We start from the raw sequence: 27,897 nt of genomic DNA, 5'->3' as shown, positions 1-27,897 counted from the left end.
GAACGTCTCGTGGCTCCATGTATTGTGGCGGTAAGTGCCAAGTATGGGTAAAAAGAATTGGACCCTGTGGAGGACGTATGCATTTGGGCAATAAAATAAATTTTACATAAGTTTTGCGTAAAAACGCAAGAATGAAAGCTTTCAAGTCTCACGTGACTACGTTTTAAGAGACGGCGGCGCGGATGGTAGGAAGTCAATCTAGGGAAGTCGAGACAGCCTAGGTACTTCTGCTACGGTGCCATGACGGTACTCAATATTCGCGTCATATATCTAGGGGCCCTCGCCAACCTCAACGTGACTACTACAGTGACGACTTGCAGCGAACGTGCTCGCAGCTCGTGTATGTCGTGTAGTTGGTAGTTGCTATGGTTGGCTGCTGAGCCGCTCGGCTGCACTCAATCAGTTGGTTCTTTATTCTATGGTTGTACCTTATCAGCGTTGTGGCGGATGTGCGTGTCAAAGGTAAGCGAAGGCTGCAGACATTTGCGGCTGTATACCTCGAGCTTGTTTTGTGAGTGCACGCCGTGCTGTAGTGCTGTGTTTCGGGGCGTTGCTTGTAAAACGACTTTGTTTCACTGTACTGTTAACGTCGTGCTCAGTGACATTTTAGCGCACGCTAGGACATTTGAAAAACCATTAGCATCTGTAGGCAAGCACGTGACGTTGGCAAGCAGCTTGTTTCGATTCGGGCGGTTTATTTCAGCGCTCTTGTCAAACGAAACTGCCGCTGTAGCAACAAGCGATCAAGGACACCGTTATTGCGATAGCTCAGTCAGCGGGCCACTGTGCTTGCAGACTACCTTGATTTTACGTTTATCGTGATGTCTAGGCCATACTTGCCGGCTTTGTTGTGACCGTCTGAAAATACGTCGGTTTGTTATGCTTTCAGGCTGTCGGAAAAAGAGCTAACTGGGACATCGTGTGGGTGTGAAGACTCAACACAAAAATATGGCTTTGACTCGCGCCATCGGTGAGTCATGTACCGATATGTGAGGCGCGCGCATGCTTTACCTAAAATTATTTGCACTTATGGAGCATACTTTTTTCAAAAATTGTCAGTTCGTGCCACGCGCAAGCGTGTTGTGCCTGAAACGAACTCGGAAGACAGCAGCAAGCAAAGTTTGAAACTTCTTAACCATGCGCAGGTGCGCTAAGCGTAAACCCTATATTTCTAAATTATGTCGGCGAAAGCTTGTGCGAAGTTAACGAAGTTCCTTAGCTCATGCCAGAGAACGTTGTGCTCAAAGCGCAATGCCATGACGCCCAAGCTTATCTGTAGTCTGGCTATCATATCTGCGATATAACTGACTTGCAGCCAAAATCCTGTTAGTGCTTATTTAACGTTGTGTATGCGAATTGTCATTTGCGGACTTGTTTGCAGTTGCCTGGTACAGATAGCTCAAAATAGCAATGCAGACGTCCGCGCGTACGTACGTTTACCACGTTAAATAACAAAGGGAAAAAATCTGCAAGTTGTGTTCTTTAATTATGTATGTAAGCATCTTATCTATATATTTTCAGTGCCAGATGTTCAGTTGCTAGCATCATGCTAATAAAGGCAAACGAGGAAAGCCTTTTTGGACGTTGCCCAAAATTTGCCTCTTTTTTTTTGCCATTTACTTTGTGCAAGAACTGGTTTTGCTGCTGGCTCCCGTGTTAGGACACGTTAGGACGTAGTGATTTTGATAGCAAAGGTAGTGTTTGCATTGTATGTCACCTGGCTCTGTTTCGTATTGAATAAAGTAGCTTGATTGGCAGCAAGACAAGATAGAATTGCACCTACATTCGTCTTCTAAGTGTTCAAGTCACTGTACACTGCTGTCTTGCCACATTTAAGGTGCCCAATGCTTTTTATTCAAGCATTTTTATTTCTTCCTCTTTCTTAGGAACTAGTAACCTTTCATTTAACAAATACTAAACCAGTTGCCTGTAACAATTCAGTAAAATGCTGTTTTTTCTTTGTCAATGTGTATTGTCTGCTGTCACTCCATAATTTGAGTATACTGAAGTGCAGGACTTGCTCATTTCCGGCAGTCTTGTGAAGTAGCAAGCACACATGGGCGGCCACTCCTTTGTTGACATTATCTGGCCTCATTATTCAATGTCAAAATGCAGTTGCGTGTGTGCTGCCCCCTCCTTCATTGAACACATTTACATTCTGAGGCTTATGTGAATTAAATTTGGTCTGCATGGGTAACGATGCAGAAACTTGTTTTCCTTTTCGTGGATTGTGTTCCCTTATAATGCACCTACTTGGTTGCGCAACTAGTGATTCGCTCTTCCATTGTCTGTTCATGTTAGTCGTGCCTGCTCTTTCAGTAGGAACTGCATGCCCCCCCCCATGGTAGTGCGATGTATGTAGCATTGCGCTGCTGAGCACAAGATTGTGGGTTCGATCCAAACCACGGCGGTCACATTTTCATGGAGGCAAAATGCAAAAACACTCATGTACTTTGATTTATGTGCATGTTAAAGACCGCCAGGTGGTCAGGATTAATCCAGAGTCCCCATGGTCTACTATGGTGTACCTCATTCTCATATTGTGGTTTTGACACGTAAAACCCCAGAATTTAAGTAGAAGCCACATACAGTGCTAAAGGGGGTGCAGAATTCAGCTTTTCTTGCCTTGTTTGAGGCACTTCGGCATCTTAACTCAGCTTTCAAAAGCAGGTTATGACCATATGTCTGCAATAACTTCAATAGTTTAGCATGCCTTTGTTTCTCTATGGGGGTTTTTGAAGACCTTAGGATGTATTGTTGGCTGGTCTATGTAAGCAAGGGAACATCTTGTATATGGTGCATAGTTTTTATTCTTGCTATATTTTTCTTCCCTTTTAATATGGCACTGTACTGCCAATTAGTTTGTTGAATGCAAGCTCAGAAACTATTGGTTCTTGCAATTTTCATTTCATGAACTCTAGTGTCACTCTGAATGGAAGCTGCACTTGTTTATGGTACAAGGCACTAGTTCGCATGTTTTTATATATTGCATTAACTACGCAGAATTAATTGTGCAGTTTTGTGATGAAAGTGTTCGTGGAAGGTGCAATGGAAAACTTATGGTTATTTTAAAGTTACAGAAAGCTGAACGAGTTCATAAGGATTCATGAATTGTAAGGTTAGGCGAGGAATAAAAAAAATAACACAAGCACCGACTATCAACTGAAAAGTAGCACTGTGGTGGAAGAAGTGACTCAGAAAGCTTATCTGCACATGTTCTGAGCAAGGCAGAGTCAACTTGTCAATCCTGGAGACGTACTTACGTTCCTTTTTTTTGCTACAATGTGACCTTTCAATCGATAGTAGGTATCTGGATCCATCATTACTCCTGTGGTCATTGATATTGCTCTTAGTTGATCTCCATTGCTGGTATTTAATTGCTGGACAGTCTGCCTTTTTAATCATCGCTCATGCTCTCATCATGCGAACAACTATGTGTTTTTAATTCTTAGCTCATAGGCTGTCCCTCTTTCCTTTGAACATAAAGGAGTGACGTGGGAGGAAGGGACACTTTGCATGAATTTTCCTGAATAGAGTGAACTTGATTTTTTATTTTGCATTGGCATATCTTCATTTTTGTAATTGTCAGGGCTGGTTATATTTGTAGTGACCTGAATAGTTGCAAGTGAAACTAAGATAGCCTGAGGGTGCACTTCATTTTTCTTTCAGGTATTGGCATGAAAAGGCAGCCTTTGTCCTCGTATATTCCGGAATTATTATTATTATGGTAACTTATTGCGCAATACACATGTAGTACCAGAGATTTGTGGTGTCGCTACTGAAGTTATTTCACGCATTTTTCTTTCTTTTTTTTAGTTGTGCTTGGTATTCTTGGACTTTTTCTGGCTGTTTTTGGTGGTGGTGGTGCTCTCCTTCTGCAGAGACTGTTCATCACTCTTTTAGATGAGGTAAATTAGTCGTAATTTGCCTATTATTACATTTTTTGGGCTTCCTACATCACACATTGACCACTCCATTGGCAGCCCTTGGACGCTGCCATATTGGGCTGCTTGTCAGGACACTGTGTTAGAACATTGTTACAGTGAAAGGGGCCCTGAAATACTTTTTCAATATAGTAAGAAAACGTTGCCATTCTGTCGTAGAGGCTGCAGTAAACATGCGAGCCAAATATTACTGCACTGCATGCAGCAGGGAATTCACAATCTTGTGTCAAGCACTGGAAAAAATTGCTTGCCTTCACTTCTGCAATGTCGTCATCAAAAGCAGCTGGTCAATCAATGCTATTGGCTGATTTGTGATCCTAAGAAAATTCTCAGTAAGACATAATTGTTAATTTTGAGTTAAATAAAGGAGAAGTATGTCTGCAATCTCATAGGACAGAAAAATAATTTCACCTTTGCATTGCGCGTAGTTGCATCAGCTGCATGTGGCATCTGAGATGGCAGCGACGTGCTGCATAGACATGTCTACAGCAGCTGCCAAGGGGTGCCGCAACAAGCCTTTCATTACCGCGACACTCAACTTTTGGGCGGGGTTTTGCTCTCTTGGCTTCTTCTCTGTGTAGCTTCCAGTGTACTAGGAGAGATGAAACAAGAGAGATAGCTGTGTATCAGTGCAGTAGCGCCATTTATAGTTGAAGGATTTGAAAAAGATTTGCAGCATGAGATTCGTGAGACGACATCCTTTACAAGTGAGGCCACTCTGTTTGTTAGAAAAGTGTTCCAGGCCCCCTTTAACATGCTATTGGCAAGGGACATGTATAAATATTTTTGGCGTTGCGAGAGCCTCATGAGGCATTTCAAGATGTTGAGTGTCTGGTGTTCTCTCATGTCTAAAAAGAAAGCAATCAACCATTTTCTTTTTTTCATGCGCTAATAGACCACCAAAAAATTTATGCTGCACTTTATTTTTTGGATATGAAACTTGACAGTGCATAGCTTGACTGCTACATTGAATTTGTAAACAGCTCCATTTGCTTCATCATGAATTGGTTGTTGCACAAGCTTTTAAAGAATTTAAAGGATCTGCTCATTAATTGTGCATCAAATAACACTTCTATGCCTCACTTAGCACATTTTAGAATTTTTGAAAGGTACATTTTACTTTGATATTCCTTGCTGGTACAAGATTGCTGGACTTAGCTTCCTATGTGTTCACCCTGCCATGTGCCATGTGCTGCTTGGCTTAAAGGGGCAGATACAGTCCAGCCTAATGCGACTGTGCGTCGCGTGCGACACAGTTGCACGACACTGGCAAAAAGTGGCCGCTCACAGTCTCTTAGAGTCTGGCACAGTCCGCATGGCCAGCCACACTTGGCTAGCTATAACGTGGCGAGTGTGGGAATAGAAAATGTCCTATCTTGCGCTGGGATGCATTGCATGCTAGCTTCTCTAGGTGGCAGCATGTGAGCCTACAGTTCAGGTGCATTGAAGAAAATGCACAGAATTTACACTATTGTCAAACGAAAAAGTGCTTGCTCACCACACACTCTTGCGCATGCACTGCAGCAATGCCCCATCGCCGTGCTGCTGAAGGCCACATTCAATGCACTGAACTACACAGGGGACAAATTTTTGGTGGTCCTAACGTCGCCGGCACAACATATTCAACTTCACTGTCTGCTACTTGGCTTGCTGGAAACGAACACATTAAATGTTGATAATAACTGCGTTCAAAGTGGCTGAGCATGTTTATAAACACCAATGGAATTTATACTCTGCGGTTTTTGAAACTGTCTTATGTACTATTTTAGTTTATGCTGCTACACTTGCCAATGTCTCGGCTATTAACATAAAAATTTTATCACTGTTCTTTTCAGCACAACTAAGTTTACGTGAATATGCACCATAACACAAACTGACTTGTATCTTTCGGTATCTGCATATTGGTCCTGAACTCATCAGTTGGCAATATGAGGAAGCTTGCATGTCAGCAACATGCCCTCAGTCACTTGCCCTCACTGTAGGTGATGGTGCATTAAAGCTGACAGTCAAGCTACGTTTGTAAATTTTGCATTGCTGAATTGCACAATACGCAGTAGAACCAGGGTACTTTAATACTTTCTTGTAGTTGTGAAATTCCCCAAAAGTTTCTTACAGAAGGTGGCACCAGAGGCACTAGTATAAGTAGAATGGGGCTATGTAGAAGAAAAGTATAGGGAGCTTCTAAGTGCAGTTATGACAGAGTGATATGACAGGCAAAGTGATATGCAACGTCCGGCTAATATTTGTGGGCAGGAAGGCAATATGTTAGGTCTGAAATTTAGCGTCACAAAATCGGGTGTTATGGTATTCAACAAAAACAGTGAACAGACAGTGATAATACAAGGCCAGGAAATACCTAGTGTAAAAGAATATAAGTACCTTAGTGTATGGATAAATGAAGGCAATACATATATGGAAACAAAGGAAAAAAAAGAATAACAGTAAAGGGGAAGAGAAATGCGGCCAGAATGATACACAGAGCACTATGGGGATACAATAGGTACGAGGTGCTCCAGGGTATGTGGAAAGGTGTAATAATTTCAGGACTTACATTTTGGAATGTGGTTTGCTTGAAATCGGAGGTAGAATCGAGACTCGATAGCAAGCAAAGGTCAGTGGGATGCCTCATATTGGGTACTCAAGGGAAGACTACTGATGAAGCTGTGGAGGGTGACATGGGATGGACAACTTTTGAAGTGAGGAAGGTCAGAGTAAAATTATGAAAAATGACGGAGAGCGAGAGATAAAAGGAAGGCAGGGATGTTAACCAGTGAATTGTCCGGTTGGCTTTCCTGTGCTGAGGAAGGAAGTAGGGGAATATGAAAGAAAGTAAATGGGCTGAGAGAGTTTTCAGGTATTTGTACAGGAAAAAAAAAAAAAAACATTGATTCACAGTGGAGGAAAAGAACTAGGAAGCTTACCTGCAAATATGCGACCTGTATGGTGAGAAACATGGCAACAAAGAATGCCAAGCAGAAAGTCGGAGAGGCTGAGATAATCCCATGGATGGTTGCAGTGGAAAAGAAGCCTGCTATGAATAACTAGAGGAAAGAAACAATTTAGAATAACTCAAAGAAAAACTCATTTTTTGATGTGAGATCAGGATGCCTTATAACGCACACTTATAAAGTGAAATATAAGAAGGAAAAAGCATGTGCTTGCTGTGGTAAAGCTAAGGAAACAGTGGAGGATGTTTTATTAAAAGGTGAAAATATCTGCCCAGCGGTCGATTTAGGCATCTCTGGCCTTCTTGAGGCCCTTGGATTCAGTGAGAGCAGGGGCAAGGTAAACATGTCCGCAATAGAGATTAGTACTTGGCAATTGGAAACAATAAACAACGGAAGCATACGAAAACAAAGTTCCCAATAGAGGTTTAGAAAGTTAGGTGATGGGAATTTTTGGGGGGGGAGAGGGGGGTGGGGGTTCTCTTTTTCTTTTTTTTATCAGGTATATTTCACACAATATAACAAGAGCTTGGTGTTGAAACCCACCATCCCATTCTAAAGGAGACTCTCATAGCATCCATCTGGGGAAAAATCTGTCGCGATAAATGGCCGGGCTGCACAGTTAAGCAAATCTTTCATGAGTGCACATGTTTTCCCACATTTATTTCAGCGTGTGTGTAGAGGGAATGTGCAATGAAAGCTTTGCTGAAGTAAGTTCATGTGTGATGCATTTGTGCTTAAAATTTTTCGCAGCACCGTTGCATGACTGACGTGGCCCTTCTACCTCCCTACTAGCCTTACTCACACAAACTGTTCCGTTCGGCTGTTTCTACTTGTACCTTGTCTAGGTAGTTAGATAAGTTGATTATGTTAGGTTAACTAGTTCAGTAGTTTAGTTATTTTTGATTAGTATAGGTAGCAAATTAATTATATTTGCTTAGTTATAGTAGGTAGGTGATCAGCTTATTGTGAATAATTTTGTTGGTATTGTTACTTAACTTCGTGAATTAGCTTATTACCGTTGTTTGTTGCATCTGTTATTATTGAGTTGAGTATTATTATTCAGCTGTTTGAGTTAGCTCAGTTATTAGTTCTGTATTTTAGTGCATTATTAGTTATGAAATTAGTTTAGTAAGTACACGTTTAGTTATTTGATAAGTTAATTAGTTGAATTAGGTAAGTTACTCATATTGGGTAGAGAGTGTTATTTTTTAGTTAGGGTAGTTAGTTGATTACCTTAACTGGTTTAGTTAAATAGATAGCTTTCATTGCTAGGTTAGCAATTTAGTTAAGTTGACTGTTAGTGCCTAGTTCGTTAGCTTAGCTTGTTATTACTTATGAAACTTGTTTAGTTAATTAAGTTTAGACCTTTAGTTAGTACACTTGGTAAGTTTCGTTAGGTACCTTTGTAACATGACCACACAACAAATGTTAGGCATTGTCACCATCATTAAGTATGCTGTCACTACACGCAGATGTGTGCAAAAACTGGAACACGAGTGGCAGGCCATCTACGCATAATTACATAAGAGTGCAACATGAAATTCCTCTGTAGCCGGTTTCTAACATGGGAGTAGTCCATAGATTACATTTTGAATTTTGATTTGGGCTCACTGTGACATCATGAATTTTGATGTCTGCCAGGGTCCACTTCATTGTATCTCGTTAAAAATTGACCACATTGTGTTCTAACATAGCCAAAGAATGAACATTGCAAATTTCATGAATTTTACTGAGCAAACACTGTTCAAATAGAAAAGATACTTAGTAATCCGTGAAGATTGTACTGATGTGCCATGCTGGGATTTAGGCACGAAATTCAAGAAATTTAACTTTGACCTTCATTTTCTTGCATAATTGATCTCTTATCATAAAATTAACTTTCTTTTCAAGGAACACTCTACTTGTGTAAACTTACTTAGTGTTTTGCTTTAGTATCCCCTTAAGTAAAGTTTCATAGCAGTTGGTGTTTAAGACTGAGAGTTTTAACTTTGCGAGTGAAGTGAAATGCACATCATTAACCAACTCGGATCGCTTTTCAGTTTAGTTAACTTTTTTTTTTCACCATGGTGGTTTTACTGCAGACATTTTTTAGCTATGAATACTGTGAAAGAAGATGGTGTGAAAATTATGTGTTTGTTATGTATTTATGTAATTATGTATTTTATTTTTATCATGAAATAAAAAATTGAGACCTAGAGCCAACATTTCTTGCCTTCATTTTTGATTTTCAGAAACTTCCTCTGGTTAATAACTCGGATGCATTTAATTTATGGCGAGACATTCCGCTACCCATCTACAGAAATTTCTACTTCTTCAACTTGACCAATCCAAGGCAGTTCCTTGCGAAAATAGAGAAGCCGAAGTTTAAGGAGGTTGGACCTTATTCTTACAGGTAATTAATTACCTATGTTTCTTATGCAGCAGGCATGTTACATTGCTCTGTTATAATTTTGTATGATTGTCACTGCCTAATCAGGATGGTAGTCATAGATTTAAGAGATATTGCACACTTCATTAGATGAAGGTAAATCGCTAAAGCAACAAGTTGCTGTTTATTTCTTTTGCTTGGAGTCTTTGCAGCTTTAATCTTCCAATACTAAGTGAAGACCATTTCGATATGCTGTAGATATTTGTGGTCAGCATCTAATTTGAATGTTATTGCCATGTCACATCAAATTTCAACACATCTGTGGCCAATGATGCACAAAAATAAACCCTAGGTTGGCAAGAAAGGTTTCCCCAGGGTGATCTTTGTTTTACTCACATTTGTTGCTGGAAAACTTATGAACAGCTTTGATGTAGCTGTACCTGGTGACTTCTGTCCTATAATCATTTGTTTTGTTGTCATAGGGGTATTGCTTCTTTGTTGAATATTCTTGCTAGAACAACACTTCAGAATGTTCACATCATAGGCTTTAAAACATGCTATTTATCATTATTTGGCAAATTGCATGAACCACAATTTTGAACAGTTTTCAACAATGTCTACAGGGTCACATGGGTGAAGAAAAACATTACCTGGAATTCCAATGGCACAGTTTCCTACAGAGAAGTCAAGACATACGTTTTTGACAGAAATGCGTCTGTTGGTACTCAAAAGGACTACATCACAACTATCAATGCTCCTCTTGTGGTAGGTTGAGCTTTGATTCCTGAAAAGCATTGGAGGCCAGTGATATGCCAGATGAATATGTAAACACTTGCTGCATTGGTTCTTACTTGTGGCTGGACTAGGCCAATTTGTAACTTTGTTAATTGGTGTTTTGTCTGTTGCTATCTTTGATTTAATGGGCAACTGTTTCTTTGCAGCTATGAGTCTTGCCACAGGTACTCATGCAGATCCATTTTTTACAGTCTGTGTGTAAATATTTCCAGCGCTTCATAGTAAATGCAATTAACAAAACAATGAACAACTATGTGTTGTCTGTTGTAACAGAATTAAGCGCAGGTGATTCTCAAAGCTACATATTTTTGTGAAATGAACCATGGCCTAGGTCATAACAACTAGCAGTTTTGCGTAATTCAGTTTTCTGCTCCCTGTATGAAGTGCCAATGGTGAACTTCAGCATATTTTGCAGGTACCTCATACCATTTCACTGCACTACCTCTCTGGAACAAACCCCTCTTTCTACTTATAGTACACAATTCTGTACTATAAGTGCTTTGCACAAATACTATTTGACAGTGTTTTTGTCACATGGCTATAAAGTGTCTACTTTGATGTCCACAACTGCCAAGAAAATCGGACATTTGTATCGGCTCTGCTGAGCTTTAACAACCAGTGTTGTGTGCATTTTAGTTGATATAGCTCTTGCCCCATGAAACACCCACTTTGTCAGTACACAGCTGTGGGGATTCATTGTCCATACTGAAGGCTTTCACAATTTTATTGGCCTACGTTACGTGGTGTCAAATTTCTGCAGCTCGAAGCACTGAAGTGCGAGAAGAAAGTTCAAGAAAGGATGAAGGAAAAAGAATTGTAAGAGGACAACATGAGTGCTGACCACCACCTGAATTTATTGGTCGCCAAACACCCGCATACACACATATATGTGTGTGTGTGTGTGTGTGTGTGTGTGTGTGTGTGTGTGTGTGTGTGTGTGTGTGTGTGTGTGTGTGTGTGTGTGTGTGTATATATATATATATATATATATATATGTGTGTGTGTGTGTGTGTGTGTGTGTACACACACACACACACCAAGTAATATAGTTAATAAACACAGCGATGGAGACACTAGTTGCATTGGAAGGTTAGCCAGCAGTAAGAGCAGATAAGATTGGGTTGGCATAGGCTCAAAAGCATGGCTGCAGTTACATTGGGCAGAAGGGGCATTGCATGAACAAAATACCTGGATAAAGGAACTTCTAAGCTAGTCTTGCACTGCAATGGCTGCAGATGTAAGCCTCAGTTTAAAGATGGATGTGTGCTGGATTTCCATCACGAGAAAGTAACGAAAGAAATATCAGAGGCGTATTTATTAAGAAATTTGCAGACGGATGTATCAGTCAGCCATCAGTGGCTTTACACAGTAAGGAGTTGATGCTTTTGAGCCTATGCCAACCCTAATCTTGTCTGGTTTTACTGCTGGCTAACCTCCCAATGTGACTGGTATGTCTGACACTGTGTTAACTATGTCACCTTGCGTATATATGTGTGTGTTTTGTGACCAATAGATTCAATTTGTAGTCGGCACTTGTGTTGTCTTGCAATCCTAATTCCTTCATCCGTTTTTTAGCTTTCTTCCTGCACTTCAGTGCATTGTGCTACAGAAATTGTACATCATGGACCTAAACCAACTTGCCCACATTGCTATTCTTATTCAGAGCCTAGGTTACCTTTCATGTTTGACAATGAGTAACATTGCTTGTTTTTGTTAAGTTGGCTTAATTCTGCTTTTTTTCTTTTTTTTTTTTTAGTCAGCTGGTGTTCTTCTGGATAAGGTTAAGAACCCTATCAAGCATGCAGCAATTGCATTTCTTATTAACCTACTTAAGGAGCAGCCCGTTTCACAACACACAGTGGGCGAACTCTTGTTTGATGGCTATGTGGATCCACTTGTCATGGCCAGCCGCCGCATTGACCCAACGTTGCCGTCCACAAATGGGAAATTTGGATGGATGATCCAGGTTAGTGACCAGTAGTATTGTAAGGATAAGTAGTGCCAGAAATTAATTTCTGGATTCTTGATTCAAATTTTTCTTACCTGCTAAACGCTATTACTATTTAAATTTCTTCAAGCATGAAGTAGGGTGATCGAATCCCGGCCACAGCGGACACATTTCGATAGGGGCGAAATGCGAAAACACCTGTGTATTTAGATTTAGGTGCACGTTAAAGAACCCCAGGTGGTCGAAATTTCCGAAGTCCCCCACTATGGTGTGCCTCATCAGATCGTGGTTTTGGCATGTAAAACTGCATGATTTTTTTAAATTTTAATTTCTACAACAGCTAGCATTTTGATAACTGCATTTGAGTCAGCACTATACCCAACATACTTCGCACTGCATTGCTTTGTTTCAGTGGAGCTTTGGTTGTTCAGATTGATTTGGCTTGCCATTTCATTGCTCTTTAAGGCTTTGAACCTACATTTCTTACATACTTGTCAGAATGCTTCTATCAAAGGACTGCACTTGTTCACATTGCCAAGGCTGGCTGTATGACTACTGCTTTGCCAGGCATCAGTTTTTCCTGTAAGATATTGAAAAAAATTTCAGTCTTTTCAAGGCCTGTTTATCAAATATTTGCACTTCCTGCAACTACCCTTTTAATTGCGATGTGTAAGTCATGACTCCTAACAGCTGTTCCAGGAGTCAAACTTTCAGCAGAAGTGCAGTCAAAGTTGTATGCCCCTCTGTAGTGAGTAGCGACTGGCTGTGGTGTATCTATTACTACTGCAGCAATATATAACACCCAAGAGTAGAGATATGGCTGCAAGTTGGCTCCAGCAAGCTAGCTTGTACTTTCAGTTAGTGTTTCACATTCTAAATTAACATTCTATGTTACGCACACCTCTAGACTGGAGGCCCATTGTTCTTACCTTTCCTGTATTTCTTTTTTAGCGTAATGGTTCCAATGATGGCCTTTTCACTGTGTACACAGGCAAAGGCCAAATGGACAAATACAATGTTATCACTCGTTGGAATGGCCTGCAGTAAGTTGTCCATTCATGTCAATTTCTTAGAATTCAAATTTAATTTGAACTTAGCTTGTAGCCTTTGTGAAGAGCATGATATTCTGATTTGCAGAACAGCAGTGCTTGCAACTCTAGGTTTACAGACATTCAACTCTTAGCTGCATAGGTTGTCCAATGTGCAAAAGTGTTTAGATGTGTTTGCATATTAAGCTGTCGCGCTTGCCAGTACCATGTACTAGTCTGCATGTTTCAATTTACATTTGTTACTCGCTCCTGCACAGAAACGTGACCTGGTGGAATGGAACATGCAACATGATAAATGGCACAAGTGAGTACTGCTCGCTCAGTTGACGCTTGTTACACAGCTATATAAAAGTAAGAAATTCTTGGGTGTCAGAATCAATTCTGTCTTCACTCAAAATCAAATCAAATCAGTCTTTACTGCCAAATATGGCCAGAGGCAATGACTGCTGTAGAACTAGTTTTTCTTTAGCAAGGAATGTGGCAGCTACAACCAGGAATCAAACTCTGTGGCTTATGTGCAGCAGCTGAGTGTGATAGCTACTGAGCAATTGTGGTGGTTAACTTCATTCCTACGAAATTACTTAGCCTGAAAGAAAGATTCACTGCATATATATTTCTGTTGCTATAGTTCCTGATTTGAGGCATGTTTAGGCCTCCAAGTATGTGCAGGGCTTTTTTTCTTGCAAAAATGTCAATAGTCTTTCTTTTGTAACCATTAAGACCGTAATAATCAAAAAGATTCCATAATTTCAATGTATGTGACGTCGTATGATGTGATACAGGAAACATCCTTTTGAGGAAAGTTAACTCTTAATTAAGGAAACTTCTTGGCCTGGTTGGTATTTGCTGTGTCATTAAGAATTGTACTTGTTGGCTTTATATAAAATTGAAAAGGCAGCAGTGATGTTACTAGCATCTCAGTGGTACTTAATTGTGATTACAAGTGCTCACATGAAGCCAGCATGTGGTGCGCTATACATCGTATATCGAGCATTATAATTGCAGCAGTGCGCAATATTGCAAGGCTGTCCATTTTTGTGTCAGGCTGAAAGCATTAAGGCAGCTGTGCACACACTTGCAGTTTTCTTCTGACCAGAAAACTTGACCAAATAAAGTAATCTTTATTGTAGCTTGCAATGTTTACACTGCATTGCAAGTGAATAGGTGAACACGTGAGGGCAAGAAATGCCCTCATGCAAGCAGAGCAAGCCTTTCTTTTGTTTTAACGAAAATTTCCTCTATAATGGTAGTGACAACTCCTTTTCACACAGTGGTAATAAGAAAATATATCTTTAATGTGGCAGGGGGTAGTGGGCTTGTGACTACACAGCAAAACAGCCATCACTCGCAAAGTGAGGGCTTGAGATAAAGGAGGAACAGTGCTAAGCTGAGAAGCGCTGTGGCGCAATGCTGTGAAGCTCTAGTATCGCATATAAACAAGACAAGTGGCTATTCAGCAGCCAGCACCTGCAATGGGAGCGGGGAAGAGTGAAACAAGGTCTTGCAAAATATTCTGGAGTGGCAGTTCTTGCAGCTTTTACCAGCAGAGGTCAAGCCAGCATTTAGCCTGACTTCACCTCTGAAAGTGTGCCGGGCCGGCTGAAGTCCACTCATAACCTAAATGATTTTGTTTTGCCAGTGTAAATACTAGGGTAATTGGAAAATAAAAGCTGTTTGTTTCTATCCGAAATATTATGTTTGGCTGAGAAATATCATGCTCTCCCACAAAATCTGTCGGAGCATTTAGGTTTTCTCCTAAAACCAGTAACACAGGGATGCATTCAGTAGGATCTGTATGGCGATATTGCCTATCTTAAATGCGAAGGAAGTGAAAAGAAAGCACTTACTGTTGTTCCCTATTCTGTGATATCCCTTTGTGCCCTAACTAATATGGCAACAGTGCGGCTTCACTTTCAAGACATCATTATTCCAGAAGATATTCTACACCTCCTTGGATTTAAAGAAATCTTGAATTTAAAAAGAAAAAAAGGAAGCTACACCATACCCCACAGCAGCTAATTGATAATACAGTCGAACCTTAATATAATGAAGTTGTAGCAAAAAACTTCGTTAAATTGTGAAGTTAGTTAATTTGAGGATTTAAAGTTTCAGCATTCAAAACAACTTCACGGATTCCCAGAGCGTTCCTGGTGGATAATATGCTGTTATTAAGCACTTGTAAACAAATTGCAAAAAGGTCGGGCCATAGGAGTGCAGTATGGAGCGCCAGCACATCCGTTGCAGATGCATCGATGGGGCTCACAAAGTCCAAAATTTGAATGCGTTGCGTGGCACTGTAAACCTTGGATGCCAAAGCTGACTATGCTTAGTGCCCGTAGCTGGCGCCCAACAATTAAAAACAAAATTGTAGAAACATACAGATATTTGTCCTGAACAAAAACAAAAAAAAGTAAGTTTTACCAGAAAGGCGGAGCACTGGTGGCGATGGCAAAGAGGCAACTACATGCAGTGAGTTTCGTAGTTTTATTGGTGTTGCACACGCTCGGGCAAATGTAAACAGATCTCATTTGATGACCACGAACTCGCAGTCGCAACGCAAGCAAGTGCTTCGCACGGTGCCTCAGAAACTTGAGATTACACGACTGCCAACACTAGCCTCCTTTGCAGCAGCGCAGAGTGCTACTAACTTTTTCCTACATGCTCAGAATCCAGTCCTCACCACAACACATATGCTACAACATCGTCGCAAAGTGCAGCTCATGCTTACATTATACAAATAAACCAAACATGATTAGGCCGCTTATCCTGTGGTACAAAGAATATTGTCAGGATTATGACCTCGCTTGTAAAGTCCTCCAGGTTTCCTGAAAGCCAGAACGTTTGCCCCCCTGTGGTGTGATTTCACACCATTCTGCGATTGGAGAAGGGTTGAAATCCGGGCCAATTGGTACATAGCTGAAGGAAAAAACCAGTCAAAAAACACAAAGGACAAGAGGAGAGGTTCACACCACAACTGGTGGCCAGTTGGTACACAGTTGAAGGAAAAAACCAGTCAGAAAAACACAAAGGACAAGAGGAGAGATTCACACCACAACAACTGGTGTGAACCTCTCGTTGTGGTGTGAACCTCACCTCTTGTCCTTTGTGTTTTTTTACTGTTTTTTTTTCCCGTCAACTGCGACTGGACACTAAAACATTTAAAGAAACGAGACACCCCACACGTACACATTATACAAGAATTACGCAAGCTTCATGGCAAATATAAAAATTACATTAAATTATGTACTGATGGCTCTAAAACAAACAAAAAAAATGTCGGTGTGGGAGCTGTAACAAAAAATTCGGAAGCCAGTATTCCGATTACCACAGCATGCCTCTGTATACACAGCCGAAGTATATGCAATATGGACAGTAGTTCAAAAGTTCGCTGTCACGAAGTCACGAAAATGGTCATATACACAGATTCATTAAGCATACTCAAGGCTCTACACGTGAAATCCAAATGTGAAGCCCTGTTAGAGGATATCTTAAACACATTAACGTCAAACAAATACGGCAGATCAATTAGTTTTTGCTGGGTGCCAAGCCATGTTGGGATACCGGGTAATGAAGCAGCAGATACCGTAAAAACCGGACTATAGGTCGGACCGGAATATAGGTCGATCCCCCAACTAACGAATTCTAAAAATGAAAAAAATCTTTTTCAGTGGCAAAAGTACCGAAAAACATGACACCCTTACCTATAAACAAATGCGACTCAGCGGGTTGCACAATGGTGACAGTATTTACTTAAATGCTGCTCGCATGTGCACCTGGCCATGTTTTTAGCGGTATCGCGCGACCATCGACCCGCGTGCTTGTCAACACCGTATTAACGGTGCTGAGCAGCGAAACAAACGAGATACGCGCATGTGTACACATGCCCTTACTTTCGCTATTTCGCCGCTTTGTGCCGTGATGATAAAAGGTGCTGACAAACACGTGGGTCGACGGTTGCGCGATATTGTTAAAAATTCATCGGGTGTACAGTACACAGAAGGGCACGAAGTCCGCAAGCGCTACTCCGAATCAAAGCAACACGTTTGAACAGAGTCGGATGACGAGTGCTTCTCGCTGTCCAGTCCATAGGTGCGTGCGATCTCTACCGCTTTCAAACGAATGCATTCGACAACAGGCAGCGATCTTACACGCAGCTCTCGGACGTACTCCACAACCTTGCGTTCCAGTTCTGCAGTCCGCTGCGATCCGGCCATGAAATCACTTTTTCTTTTGGTTGCTGCAAGTTGTAATACGTTGCTTTTACCTCTGCCACTACTGAATGCTATTTTCGGATACTCCAAGTCCGCGCTGTGCCGCCAGGTTGCCGTGGGCTTCCACGTACTCAATCGCCTTTTTCTGGAAGGCGACGGTGAATTGACGTCGGCTTCCGCTCATTTTGAAACAAAATGAAAATGCAGCCTTTAATTAATATAACTTTGCGACAGTGGAAACGCACAATGCCGGTGCCACAATGTCGCCACGCCATAGAATAAGAAACCAACGCCGCGCTGCCACAGATCTATGGCGCTGCTGATGATGGCAATGGCGAAGGCGGCTGTTTACTTCATCCGCCCATTGTTGCAAGACTTCCATAGTTTTTCCGCCAATGTCCGGTATATAAGTCGAGGGTCGACTTTTCGCGATGGTTTTTTGAAAAAAAGTTCGACCTATATTCTGGTTTTTACGGTAGATTAGATGCACATCAATGGAAGCTTATATATATATATATATATATATATATATATATATATATATATATATATATATATATATATATATATATATATATATATATATATATATACACACACACACACACACACACACACACACACACACACACACACACATAAATATAAATATAGAGACAGTATCAATGCAATTTGGAAGGCCTTGATGTCAAAATGGCAACATGAATGAGACCAATGTTTAGGCAATGTAGAACCTCATATAACCAGCAACGGTTCTATGAGGTGATCTTGTATCGACTTCGGATTTGACATGCACATCTGATGCACAATTTCCTCCTTTGAAAAGAAAATCCGCCAACTTGAGAAACATGTCACGAACCTCTTGCAGTCATACATACAGTCTTGCAGTCATACACCAGGACGAATTTTTCTTCAACTTTGAGGCTTTCCTTTCGAGGAACCCTTATGGGTTTCCTTTGTAGCAATTGCTACGAACGGGTGGATGTCTGATTTTCCCTTTATTCATATCCTAATAACATGTCCACACATCGACACACAGAGACAGAGGCTCTTACATAACCTGTATAATTTACATATACCATTGCACCCTGCTCTATTACTGGCAGATGATCCCCTAGTGCCATTTATTGTTTTAGACTTTTTAGAGAAAACTGGTTATCTAAACCAGCTATATGTAATGCAGGTTTACCTGCTCCAACATTGCATTTCCTTTTGTCTTGTGACTTGCGCAGCATAGCCTTAGTTGCCTTTGTGCGATTAAACCTGAATTAACTAATTAGACGTGTGACAACAAAATGCACGTGAAGGCAGCAACCTTGTTGTCTCAGCCTTTGCACTTGCCGTGAAGAAAGTACCTCCAAGATATGGTTTGTAGGCTGCCCATGGACGTGCACGAAAACGCAGATATGTGTGTGCGTTCCTGTCCCCCAGTGCATGCTTGATCTCTTTACAACACATTTACTCTCCACATTACCCCTTGCGCAGAAGGAATCGTCGGCTCTCGTTTCTTCGAGTGCTACGAGCTGCCGCAGGTCTCACAGCCTCCTTAAGTTTACCTGATAAATGCGACAATGGTGCAGTGGCGTTCCTGCCTAGCGTGTCCCGGCATGCGCGCTTTGATGGTGGTTTTTCCACTCTAACTATTCATGCAGAAGGATGCTTGAAATAACTTTTGCCTCGGCCAGCATTTTAATAATTTGCTAGCTTTACTAGCTATACAGAGTAGGAAATCTAGCTACCAACATGCTTGAAATGGCAAAAAAAAGGTTAAATCAAAACTGTGTCACAAAACTACTTCATTAAATTACGAAAAAAGTACACGATTTTCAATGCATCCAAGGTCGGGAAATAAAAATTGTTCATTTCATTGCAAATTTGTTAAATCGAGGTTTGACTGTATAAGCACGATTAAAGATGACCTTGTATATTTTGAAGTCGTAAAGGGCCCCTAACCACCTCTGACATTTTACATATTTTAAATACGCATGTGCATCGTGTACAGTGACTATCATCCCTTGCAAACATAGTAGTGCGGCACGCTGTGAGGAAGCCACAAATTTAAAAGCTATCCTATGTAGGCTTTTTCAATTCCTTTGCAGATTGTAATGTCAGCAGGGTCCTGTGTGTGAAGTCGCCAGGGTAAACGCTGTTGATTGGCTGGCTAGTGAGGAACAGTATAATACCAATGTGGCAGGAGCTGGTGTTGTGTCCTCGGAAGAAAACGGGCTCAACCAATGTGTGCCACTGATCCTTTTATGAAGCTTCCATCTGGTTGGCACTGTGCAGAGGACTATTAAGGGCGGACAATAGAGGAGCTTTTCTTCTGGTGTGTTGATGTGACCCATGGCTTTTGCTGCATGCATAGTTCATGAGTTTGTGACAAGGAGGAGAGAGGGCCTGTGGTTAAAGTAACGAAGGCGAGCTAGAAACTGCAGTGGCCAAATCCCTGTGACTTTGCTATTACGGCATCGTAAGAAAAATTATTGCGGCTGTATGTTCATTGTAGACATTTAGAGACCCTTCGAAATGTTTTTTTTTTTGTAAAGTGTGCAGCCACACTTTTTGCTCAAAAAAACAATTCCACTTTCTCTGCACCGTTTAGATGGTGAGCTCATGCCTCCACTGAAACCTGGACAGGACTTTGTTGAAGTTTTCAATCCTGACTTCTGCAGGTATAAACTGCACATTAGAGGTCTAGTTTATGGACAACAACTGCAACACTGCACTGTTTGAACTAAGTGTGGATTTATTTCTTCCAAAACAATGTTGTACGTTTCACTAGTGTTAATGAAAACTGCAGTATCTTGTGCACTTGTTTAATTAAAGCAAATACTGAAGCTGGTGGATGTGCTGTGTTCTTGACACATTTCGACATTGCATAATTCAAATATCTTTGTCTTATTGAAATCTTTTTTCGCGCAGTGTTCCAAAAGAATCGTTCCTTGCAGCCAAGTATGGCTAAACATGAACTAAGTGAACTATTTCGGTGAACTTTTATGGGGCCACAGGAATAAAATGTAGTGGCTAGGAAGATATGCAAGCACATTGAATGTGCAGTTGGGATCATGGGGATTGGGTTTCAGTGGTGTTAACAGAAAGGTCTACAAGTGATGAATGTAAGAGAGAGAGGTCTTATTGCTTTTGCAAAACACTGGGTAATTGTAACCTACATGCAAGAAGGAAATGTACCTAAGCTTTTCTCATGTGGCTTAAAGGCTGTTAAGTGAATGAGCCTGTAGTGTGTGCTATTCATCTGAATTTGCTCGTGTGTTTGGTTAAAACTAAGCTTGCTTGGTAAGAAAGCTTTAATAATGTATTTTACGTGAGTTCACCACTAAAGTTGTTATCAAAAACTGAGAACTTCTGGCTTGCATATTTAGCTGTATATAAATGAGTGTGGCCTAAACATCCCATGAGTCTGTGGCCAGAACATCCCTTGCAGCTTTTTATGAACATGTTATCCAATGTGGCATTCTTGCTGTAGAGGTCTTTTATTTTAAAGGTTACTCTATATATTATTGAAGTCGTTAGTGTGTGCAATGTAGTTTATTTGAAACATTTTCTCTATCCTCCTGTATTTAATATATTTATGAATGTCTCCAGCGTACGCCTTCTGCTGTAAATGGCTATAAGGTGTGTTCGTGTCACTGTAATTATCAAGACACGGCTAGAACCATCCACCACCACTGAAACATGTTTCTTTAGGTGAAGTCAAAAGCATTTGACATTGTGTGCCAAGTTCTCTGTAATAAAGCTGTTTTTCTACTTACAGATTGTGCAAAATTTTAATTAATATATCCAGTGAATAAAGCAATAGTGCAGCCAAGTCTCCCCTTTTGAAATTAAAACTTAAGAGCAAATGACGTAAAATTATTTTATGTTGCCTTTGTTGTATCAAGCAGCATGACCTTTGCTATTGTCAATGTGTCAAAAGCATTTTTCAAGGGGTTTGATGAACTTGCTCTCATACAGCTGTCGTGCCCACATTTAGGTCACTGAGGATGCAGTATGATGGGCGTACATCAAAGTTTGGGATGTCCCTGGAACAGTTTGTTGCTCCTGAGACCACTTTTCAAAATGGAAAAAATTACTCTGCAAACGCCTGCTTTGACACAAAGCGCGAGCTGCACTCTGGAGCAATGGACCTTGGCCCATGCCAACATGGTAACCACTCTGCTGTAACACTAAAGTTGTACATTTCTCAACCTCCAGAAATAATGTTGTTATGATCCAGATTTAACATGAACATTTTGTCTGGATCTTCTAAAAAGTTGGCCAGGCTTCAAATAATGTAGCGATTCTTGTCATCCCTTTTACTAATCATTATTAGCTTGCATCATTGCACTGCAGCTATAATTTATTTACCATGTGTCATAAATAAGAAAAGAATAAAATTTTAAACAGTGTTACCAAATATAGCTCACAGGTCATAGTAAACAGTTGATCCAATAGGCTCATCTTGATCTCTCTACTTTGTAAGTGTAGAACTTGATTACAGTTATGCTTACATAATGGTCACAAAATTACAAAATTAAGTATTGATTAAAAATGAAATCTTTGCCAAGCTCGGCTTTTCTTTAGTTTTGTCTCCACTGAATATAAACTTAGATGTTGGAAAATGATCAAAATTGTTGCTTTAGTGGGCATTCAATAGGTTGATAACTTTTCATATGTAACTATATTCAGTATTGTAGTGAGCCACCTGAAGGCAACAAAATATTTTTGGCATTTATTATAGTTTGGTGACTGCATGGAGCAAATATTAGATATGGCACTTCAATTTATAGAACTGCAAATAGTGCATGAAGAAAAAAATTGCAAAACCTATAATCTACGAGCCAATAAAGTGAACATCACAGTTCAGTAAACTACAATGAAAAGTACTTAATATACAAAATATATTCTACATTTATTCAGCCCGCAGTAAACCTTTACCTGCCATGAGAAAGTCTTAGTGCTGGCTGCATGGTCTGGCTCGCTTCTTGATTATATTTCAGTCAAAATTGTCACCGCTTTGATAGTCCAAAAATGGTGATAGTTCATTCTGCTGATAATTTACCGGAACCATTTTTACAAAAAAAAGCTTTCAGCAATTCACCGGAACCTTTGTTACAGAAAAAAAAAACCTACAGCAAGCTTCATGGCTGCATGCACAGCCAGCATCATTGATGCGACCTTTAAAAACAAGTGTTTGTTGATATAACCTCAGATAGGATGTTTTTGGCCACCTAGTGAAAAAAAATACAACCTAAACATTTTAAAAAGACCCCTTTGAGCAAATTTTTACGTTGTCAAAGTATGTTTTGGTTTAAACGACATCGAACATTTAGAAAATTTGTGAAAAGTCCACGACGACTTAAGTCTTCATTTGGATAAAAGGGTTGCACATTGTCATGGCAATTTCACTCGTCAGTTTATCAAGTTCAGCAGGCCTTGTCCATAAATTGTTGCTGTATTCCAGAGTCATGTGCAATGATTGTGTTAGAGAGACGATTACATGCTGCTCAGAGAATTGTCATACATTTTTCTTGCAGAAAGTACAGTTGTTCTCATGTGTTCATTTTCGCTCCATTTATTTATTCATTATTTCATTATTTGGGAATTAAGCTTGGGTCCTAAATGAAAATAATCTGCACCAAATATTAACAAAAGTTTGGTGTCGCTTAAATGCAGCAAATTTTACTTGAATTGACTGAGCAGTTGTTAAGGATTGGATTTCTATGTTCCATATTTGAGTCAAGAAAGTAAGAACTGAAACTTGGCTCAATCAAGTCTGTCTCGGTTGTGTGCTGGGTGGCACTCATTGTGACCGTTGTTGACATGTGTTGTATCCTAAGTGCTTGGTGTTTCATATGCCAAGTTTCTTTATTGTGACTCTATTTCCAGATTTACCTGTGGCATTATCTTTCCCACATTTCTACATGGCTGATCCTCACTATTTGGAGCAAGTGGAGGGACTGCAACCAAATGGCAGCCTGCATCGTTTCCAGCTGGCCTTGGAACCTGTGAGTAACATGTATCGCATAGTGGTGCAAGCACTCTGCAGACAAGAGTATTTGGAATCCTCAGTGTGAATATTTCTTTGCCTTTTGCCCCTGGCTTTGGCCTGTCTGCATGTATGGCATGGTCGTATTGTATTAACATGACTTCCACAGTGATCATGTTTGCGTTACTTTAGCAGTAAGCACAAGTTGGAACATTTTTTTTATTATTACATGATGCTTAGCAGATGATGTCAATTAAAGGTGCTAACACCTCCTCTTTTTCACATAGAGATGCGCAAATAATAAAGGCCTCAGACTTGAAAAAGAAATCGCTTAAAACCGCATTAAAACTGAGTCACTCAGGAACACAGCAACACAAAGACCAATCACAAATGTACACAAAAGCCTTTACTCACATGACTACACAAAAGTCGAGGCACATAAGAAAACACAGAATAGGGTCACATAAACACTAATGAATCCATCACATCACATGTTAAACATTGTCTCTGTGTGTTTTGTTGTGGACATTCTAGCAAAACATGTATATCATCATCTCCATGCCTATAATGCATTTTGGACTATGGGCTCTTGAAATCTTACGCAGGAAGTGTTTTGTAAGCACATGAGCAAGCCGCAGACAGTGAATCATGTTTTAAAGTTTTGCTTGTACCCAATGTGGACAGGATTTCAAATTGGAGTGGAGGGTCAGTGCAAAATAAACGGGAAGATTTTAAGTTCTAATTAAACCATGTCGCTCTATAACGATGGGCTGAGATCTCTCTTATATGCTGCTTTTTGCCTAGTTGTACGAGGAAGTTAACATGCAATGTTTTTGACATGCGCTTGTCCACTGCAATATTCTTGGTGATATTGCAGTGGACAGGTATCTATTGGAATATTATTGTGCGATTCTCTTCACTTGCTTTTGTGAGTTCCTTTATCTTATAAACTAACATTTCAACATTGTATCATTTCATCGTCGCAGTCATGGCATCATCATAGCTATTAAAGTCATGACATAATTGTCACTGTTATGAAGCTGTCGCCATTGTCGTCCTGTGGCCATCATGTCATCACCATGCTTTTGTCACACAGGCCCTCGTGCTGCACATGCATTTACTTGCCTTGCCCATATACGTTGCGACATCTGATAACACTGTGTAGATCCATAAATGAGGGCAGATAAATCTCTACCTGCAAAATACTTGCAAAATGTCATTCAAACATGAATTCCCACAGTGTATGAAATTTGAATTCTTATTAAACAGAAATTAGACCGAGGTATTCAATTGATATTTGAATTATATTTATATTTGATACCATACTTTCATGAGTAATCTGTACCGCCACTAGTATAAGGTAGCACTCACTTTGAAATTTGTTTTGTATTTCAAATGCTGACAATTAGAGGCACAAAAAGAAGGTATGTTGAGGTTACCATGTGTCCTGGTGCTGTATACGAAATCGCAACCAAGAACTTAGGCAAATTGAAAAACACTAAAAAGAAGTATTGCATGCAGGTATATATCTACTTCTAATGCATTTCTGCAAGCTGTTCACTATAAACATATTTGTTAAGGGCACCAGATCAAATGTCGACTGTGGCGGCTCCATTTTGAAGCCGGCAAAATGCAAAAAAGCATGTGTATAATGTGCATTGGGTGTACGGCAAAAAACCTCAGGTGTTCAAAATTAAATCTGGAGTCCCCCACTATGGCATGCCTCGTAATCGTATCATTGTTTTCGCATGAGAAACTCCCAAATTTAATTTAACAGTGGAAGCAAGAGCTGAAACACTCCCATCTTTACTCAAATGACATTGCGTAACAAAAAAACTACACGGACGTGACAGGACGACACACCAAGCGCAATCTTTCAACCAAGGTTGAAAGATTGTGCTTGCTGTGTCGTCCTCTCATGTCCGTGTCTTTCTTTTGTTGCACAATATCATTTGAGTAATGGATTACCAACTTGCCCGGAAGGCTGCTCTCATTAACTCCCATCTTGCTTTTCCCTCTTCTGCAGAAGTTGGGTCTTACTATCAGTCTCAGAGGAAGAATTCAGCTGAACATGATCCTCAAGAAGAACTCTGCCATCAGGTAAGTATTAGTTTGCTTTGAAGTTCGTTAGTTTGGATAAAGGCTGTTAAATGACAAAACCACTAGGAGCATATGCGTTGCTAAGTCCTAGCTGTGTGGTGTTGGGGCCATAGAACTAATGCAAGTTGATAATGAGTTTGCCTACATCTCCAGATATATTTCAGCAGTGCAACAGGAGGCCAACTGAACAATCGAGAGTTGGCTGTACATTTAACTATTTCCCTAAGAGCACTGAACGGAGGCATTGAGTCGCCACTTCACCTTCGTGCAACAATTAACTTTCTTCTACGAACAAGCCAGTGCAAGCAAGAAATTCTTGTAAAAGACTGGTCGCCCCACTTTTCTGCTTTATCAGATCTAGGTAGTAGGATGCCACACTATAATAAAGGGGATAAAATACTGCAGCAGGAAATAAGAAGCTTTACTCGGTGTTTAACCCAATTCAAGATGTAATATGTTTTAAATTTCGGATGCATGACATTTCAATACGCTGAAAATATTTACAATTGGGAATCACGTGGCCCTCAATGCGTTTGCAAGAAAATGACCGAGAAGGAGTGTATGGTGTTAATTTGCTATATTCTGACTGTGCTGTAAACTAAATTCAGAGTAATGTGCTGGTCTAGTCTGAGATGTGTTCCTTTAGTTCCTTTAGGATGTCTTCATCCTTTTATGCCTTATGTTTTTCTCTTCCTATAGGGGACTGGACAATATACCGGAATTAGTGTATCCTGTCTTGTGGGAGGAAATTGTAAGCATGATATGTGTTACTGGTTACTTGTGATGTTTAAGTTTCATTGCAGTCACTGGTATGATGTTTTAAAATAATTCTTTAAAAGTTATTATGTATGAGATGAATAGCACGTGTTGTATGCAGAAAACAATACGTGCAATCCAATCTTTCAGTATACATTGGTCAAGCAAAAGTGTCTTGCATGTTACAAGCAATGCTACACTGTGAAGCGCACACCTCACTGTAGAACTTCATCATTAATTAGTACTTTGAAATCACATACAGTCAACAGTGACACTCATATTAATCAACAAAATCTTCCTTCACATCTTCACAAGCTCACTTCCTCTGGTTGGAATGAAAGGCTTTTTTTTCCTTTGTGTGTGTGTGTGTGTGTGTGTGCATGCTCATCTCCACACGTTGCGAATGGTCATTATTTGTCAGTGTGATTTTGACCTGTGCAAAAAAAAATATGGTATGCTACATTACTTTGCAATTGTATTGCAGCACATCGAGCTGGACAAGGCTTTAGCTGATTACCTGAAACGCACATTGGAAAATCCGATGTTCTACAGCATGCTTGCTGCTTACATCTTGCTGTCCTTGGGCTGCCTCTTGCTCTTGATTACGGTCACCTGCATTGTGGTCAAGGCCATTCCAAGGCTACTTTACCCAAAGGTAACATTGCAGAGAAAAAAAATTATTGGTTTCATTCACACTGGCATCTTTCTCTCAATGTCATGTCTGTCATGTTCGTTGCCATTACTTAATGCATTGTCCTTAGCCTCATTCCAGCTCTTTTTGTGCCACTGATGTATCTTTTGTGTTTCAGGATGTCGAAAGCAAATCGCTGCTTGTTGATACTGATGAAGCAGTGGAGGATGCTGCTGCAAAGAGCCACAATAACCATGGCGAAGTAATCACGTGATTCAAGTTCTTGAATATTCCAAGTGTTGGCTAATAGGAAGTAAATCGTTCAGAATGTGATTGCTATGTGTACCAGTGGAGAAGGGAGCAGATTTTACACTAACGTGTTAATACTCTTGTGATGCTCATGCGTTATGTAATCTTATAGGCTTTTCTCTTAATGAAAGTGAGGTCAGGAAGGGCCGTTGTTATCTATGGTTAGACTACTAGTACCACGGACTGCTGAAAGCTACTTGACAACTGCCTTTTATGGTCTGTTTGAGACTGGTGTCTTGAATTTCTTTCCAGTCAAGAAAAGCTCGTCAATGACGAGAGTTCTCAACAGATTCTAATCTGTAGCAGCCGGTCTGCTTGTGCCAAGTGCAGTGTTGTCTGAATAAGGGCTTTTACTTGCTTCAGACATCATGCTGCCAATATCTGCTCACTGAACACCATTTAACATCAACAAAGTACTGCTATTTTAGTATTGTCTTTTCTTGATCTCTAGGTATAATGCAACTAGTGTGCCTAATGTATAGCCTCGCTTGAGGCCTTCTGCCTTCAAGTCTCAAAGTACCTGCATTACTATGTCCAACATCGCCGCATTCAGGGTCAGTCAATGTTGTTTCATTGAGATGTTATACCCTATTTTGTATTTTAAGAGTATAAAAGCTTGTTTCTTTTAACCTGTTATGATGTGATCCTGCACTGGCACTGCTTCTTGAGATGAGCATTAAAGTGTATTTTAATTAAGATGTTGCGAGGTTGGTTGACTGCAAGACAAGAGCTTGCTTACTGCACAGGCTAAAATGCCAACCACTGATTGTGTGCACACAGCATAGCTTTGGAACGAACATGCAGCACAATAAACACTGTTTTGCTTTGGATCACCCGCTGTGGTTGCTTAGT

The 27,897-nt window shown here is 40.3% G+C and overlaps 1 protein-coding gene across 1 annotated transcript; it reads left to right on the top strand.

Moving 5' to 3' along the window:
- Window positions 1-267: 267 nt before the first annotated feature.
- Window positions 268-27,743, top strand: LOC139057283 (scavenger receptor class B member 1-like). Its single transcript, XM_070535200.1, has 15 exons — window positions 268-462; window positions 890-970; window positions 3,817-3,908; window positions 9,124-9,284; window positions 9,884-10,025; window positions 11,812-12,021; window positions 12,955-13,046; window positions 13,310-13,356; window positions 19,866-19,935; window positions 21,255-21,427; window positions 23,150-23,268; window positions 25,276-25,349; window positions 26,049-26,100; window positions 26,590-26,760; window positions 26,915-27,743. Exons 2-15 carry the CDS (start codon window positions 949-951, stop codon window positions 27,008-27,010), a joined length of 1,521 nt encoding a protein of 506 aa, XP_070391301.1. The 5' UTR covers window positions 268-462; window positions 890-948; the 3' UTR covers window positions 27,011-27,743.
- The last annotated feature ends 154 nt before the right edge of the window (window positions 27,744-27,897 follow it).

Source organism: Dermacentor albipictus, chromosome 3 (assembly GCF_038994185.2).
Source record: "Dermacentor albipictus isolate Rhodes 1998 colony chromosome 3, USDA_Dalb.pri_finalv2, whole genome shotgun sequence".
NCBI classification, from domain to species: domain Eukaryota; kingdom Metazoa; phylum Arthropoda; class Arachnida; order Ixodida; family Ixodidae; genus Dermacentor; species Dermacentor albipictus.
Note: the sequence above shows the minus strand (reverse complement) of the source record. Positions and strands in the feature narration are given on the sequence as shown.

What these genes read in the sequence shown, in the direction of transcription:
- LOC139057283 (XM_070535200.1), top strand. Translation starts at nt 949, where the DNA reads ATGGCTTTGACTCGCGCCATCG. An exon ending in GTTGGACCTTATTCTTACAG is followed by an intron (nt 9,285 to 9,883) that starts GTAATTAATTAC and finishes CAATGTCTACAG; the next exon opens with GGTCACATGGGTGAAGAAAA. An exon ending in CTATCAATGCTCCTCTTGTG is followed by an intron (nt 10,026 to 11,811) that starts GTAGGTTGAGCT and finishes TTTTTTTTTTAG; the next exon opens with TCAGCTGGTGTTCTTCTGGA.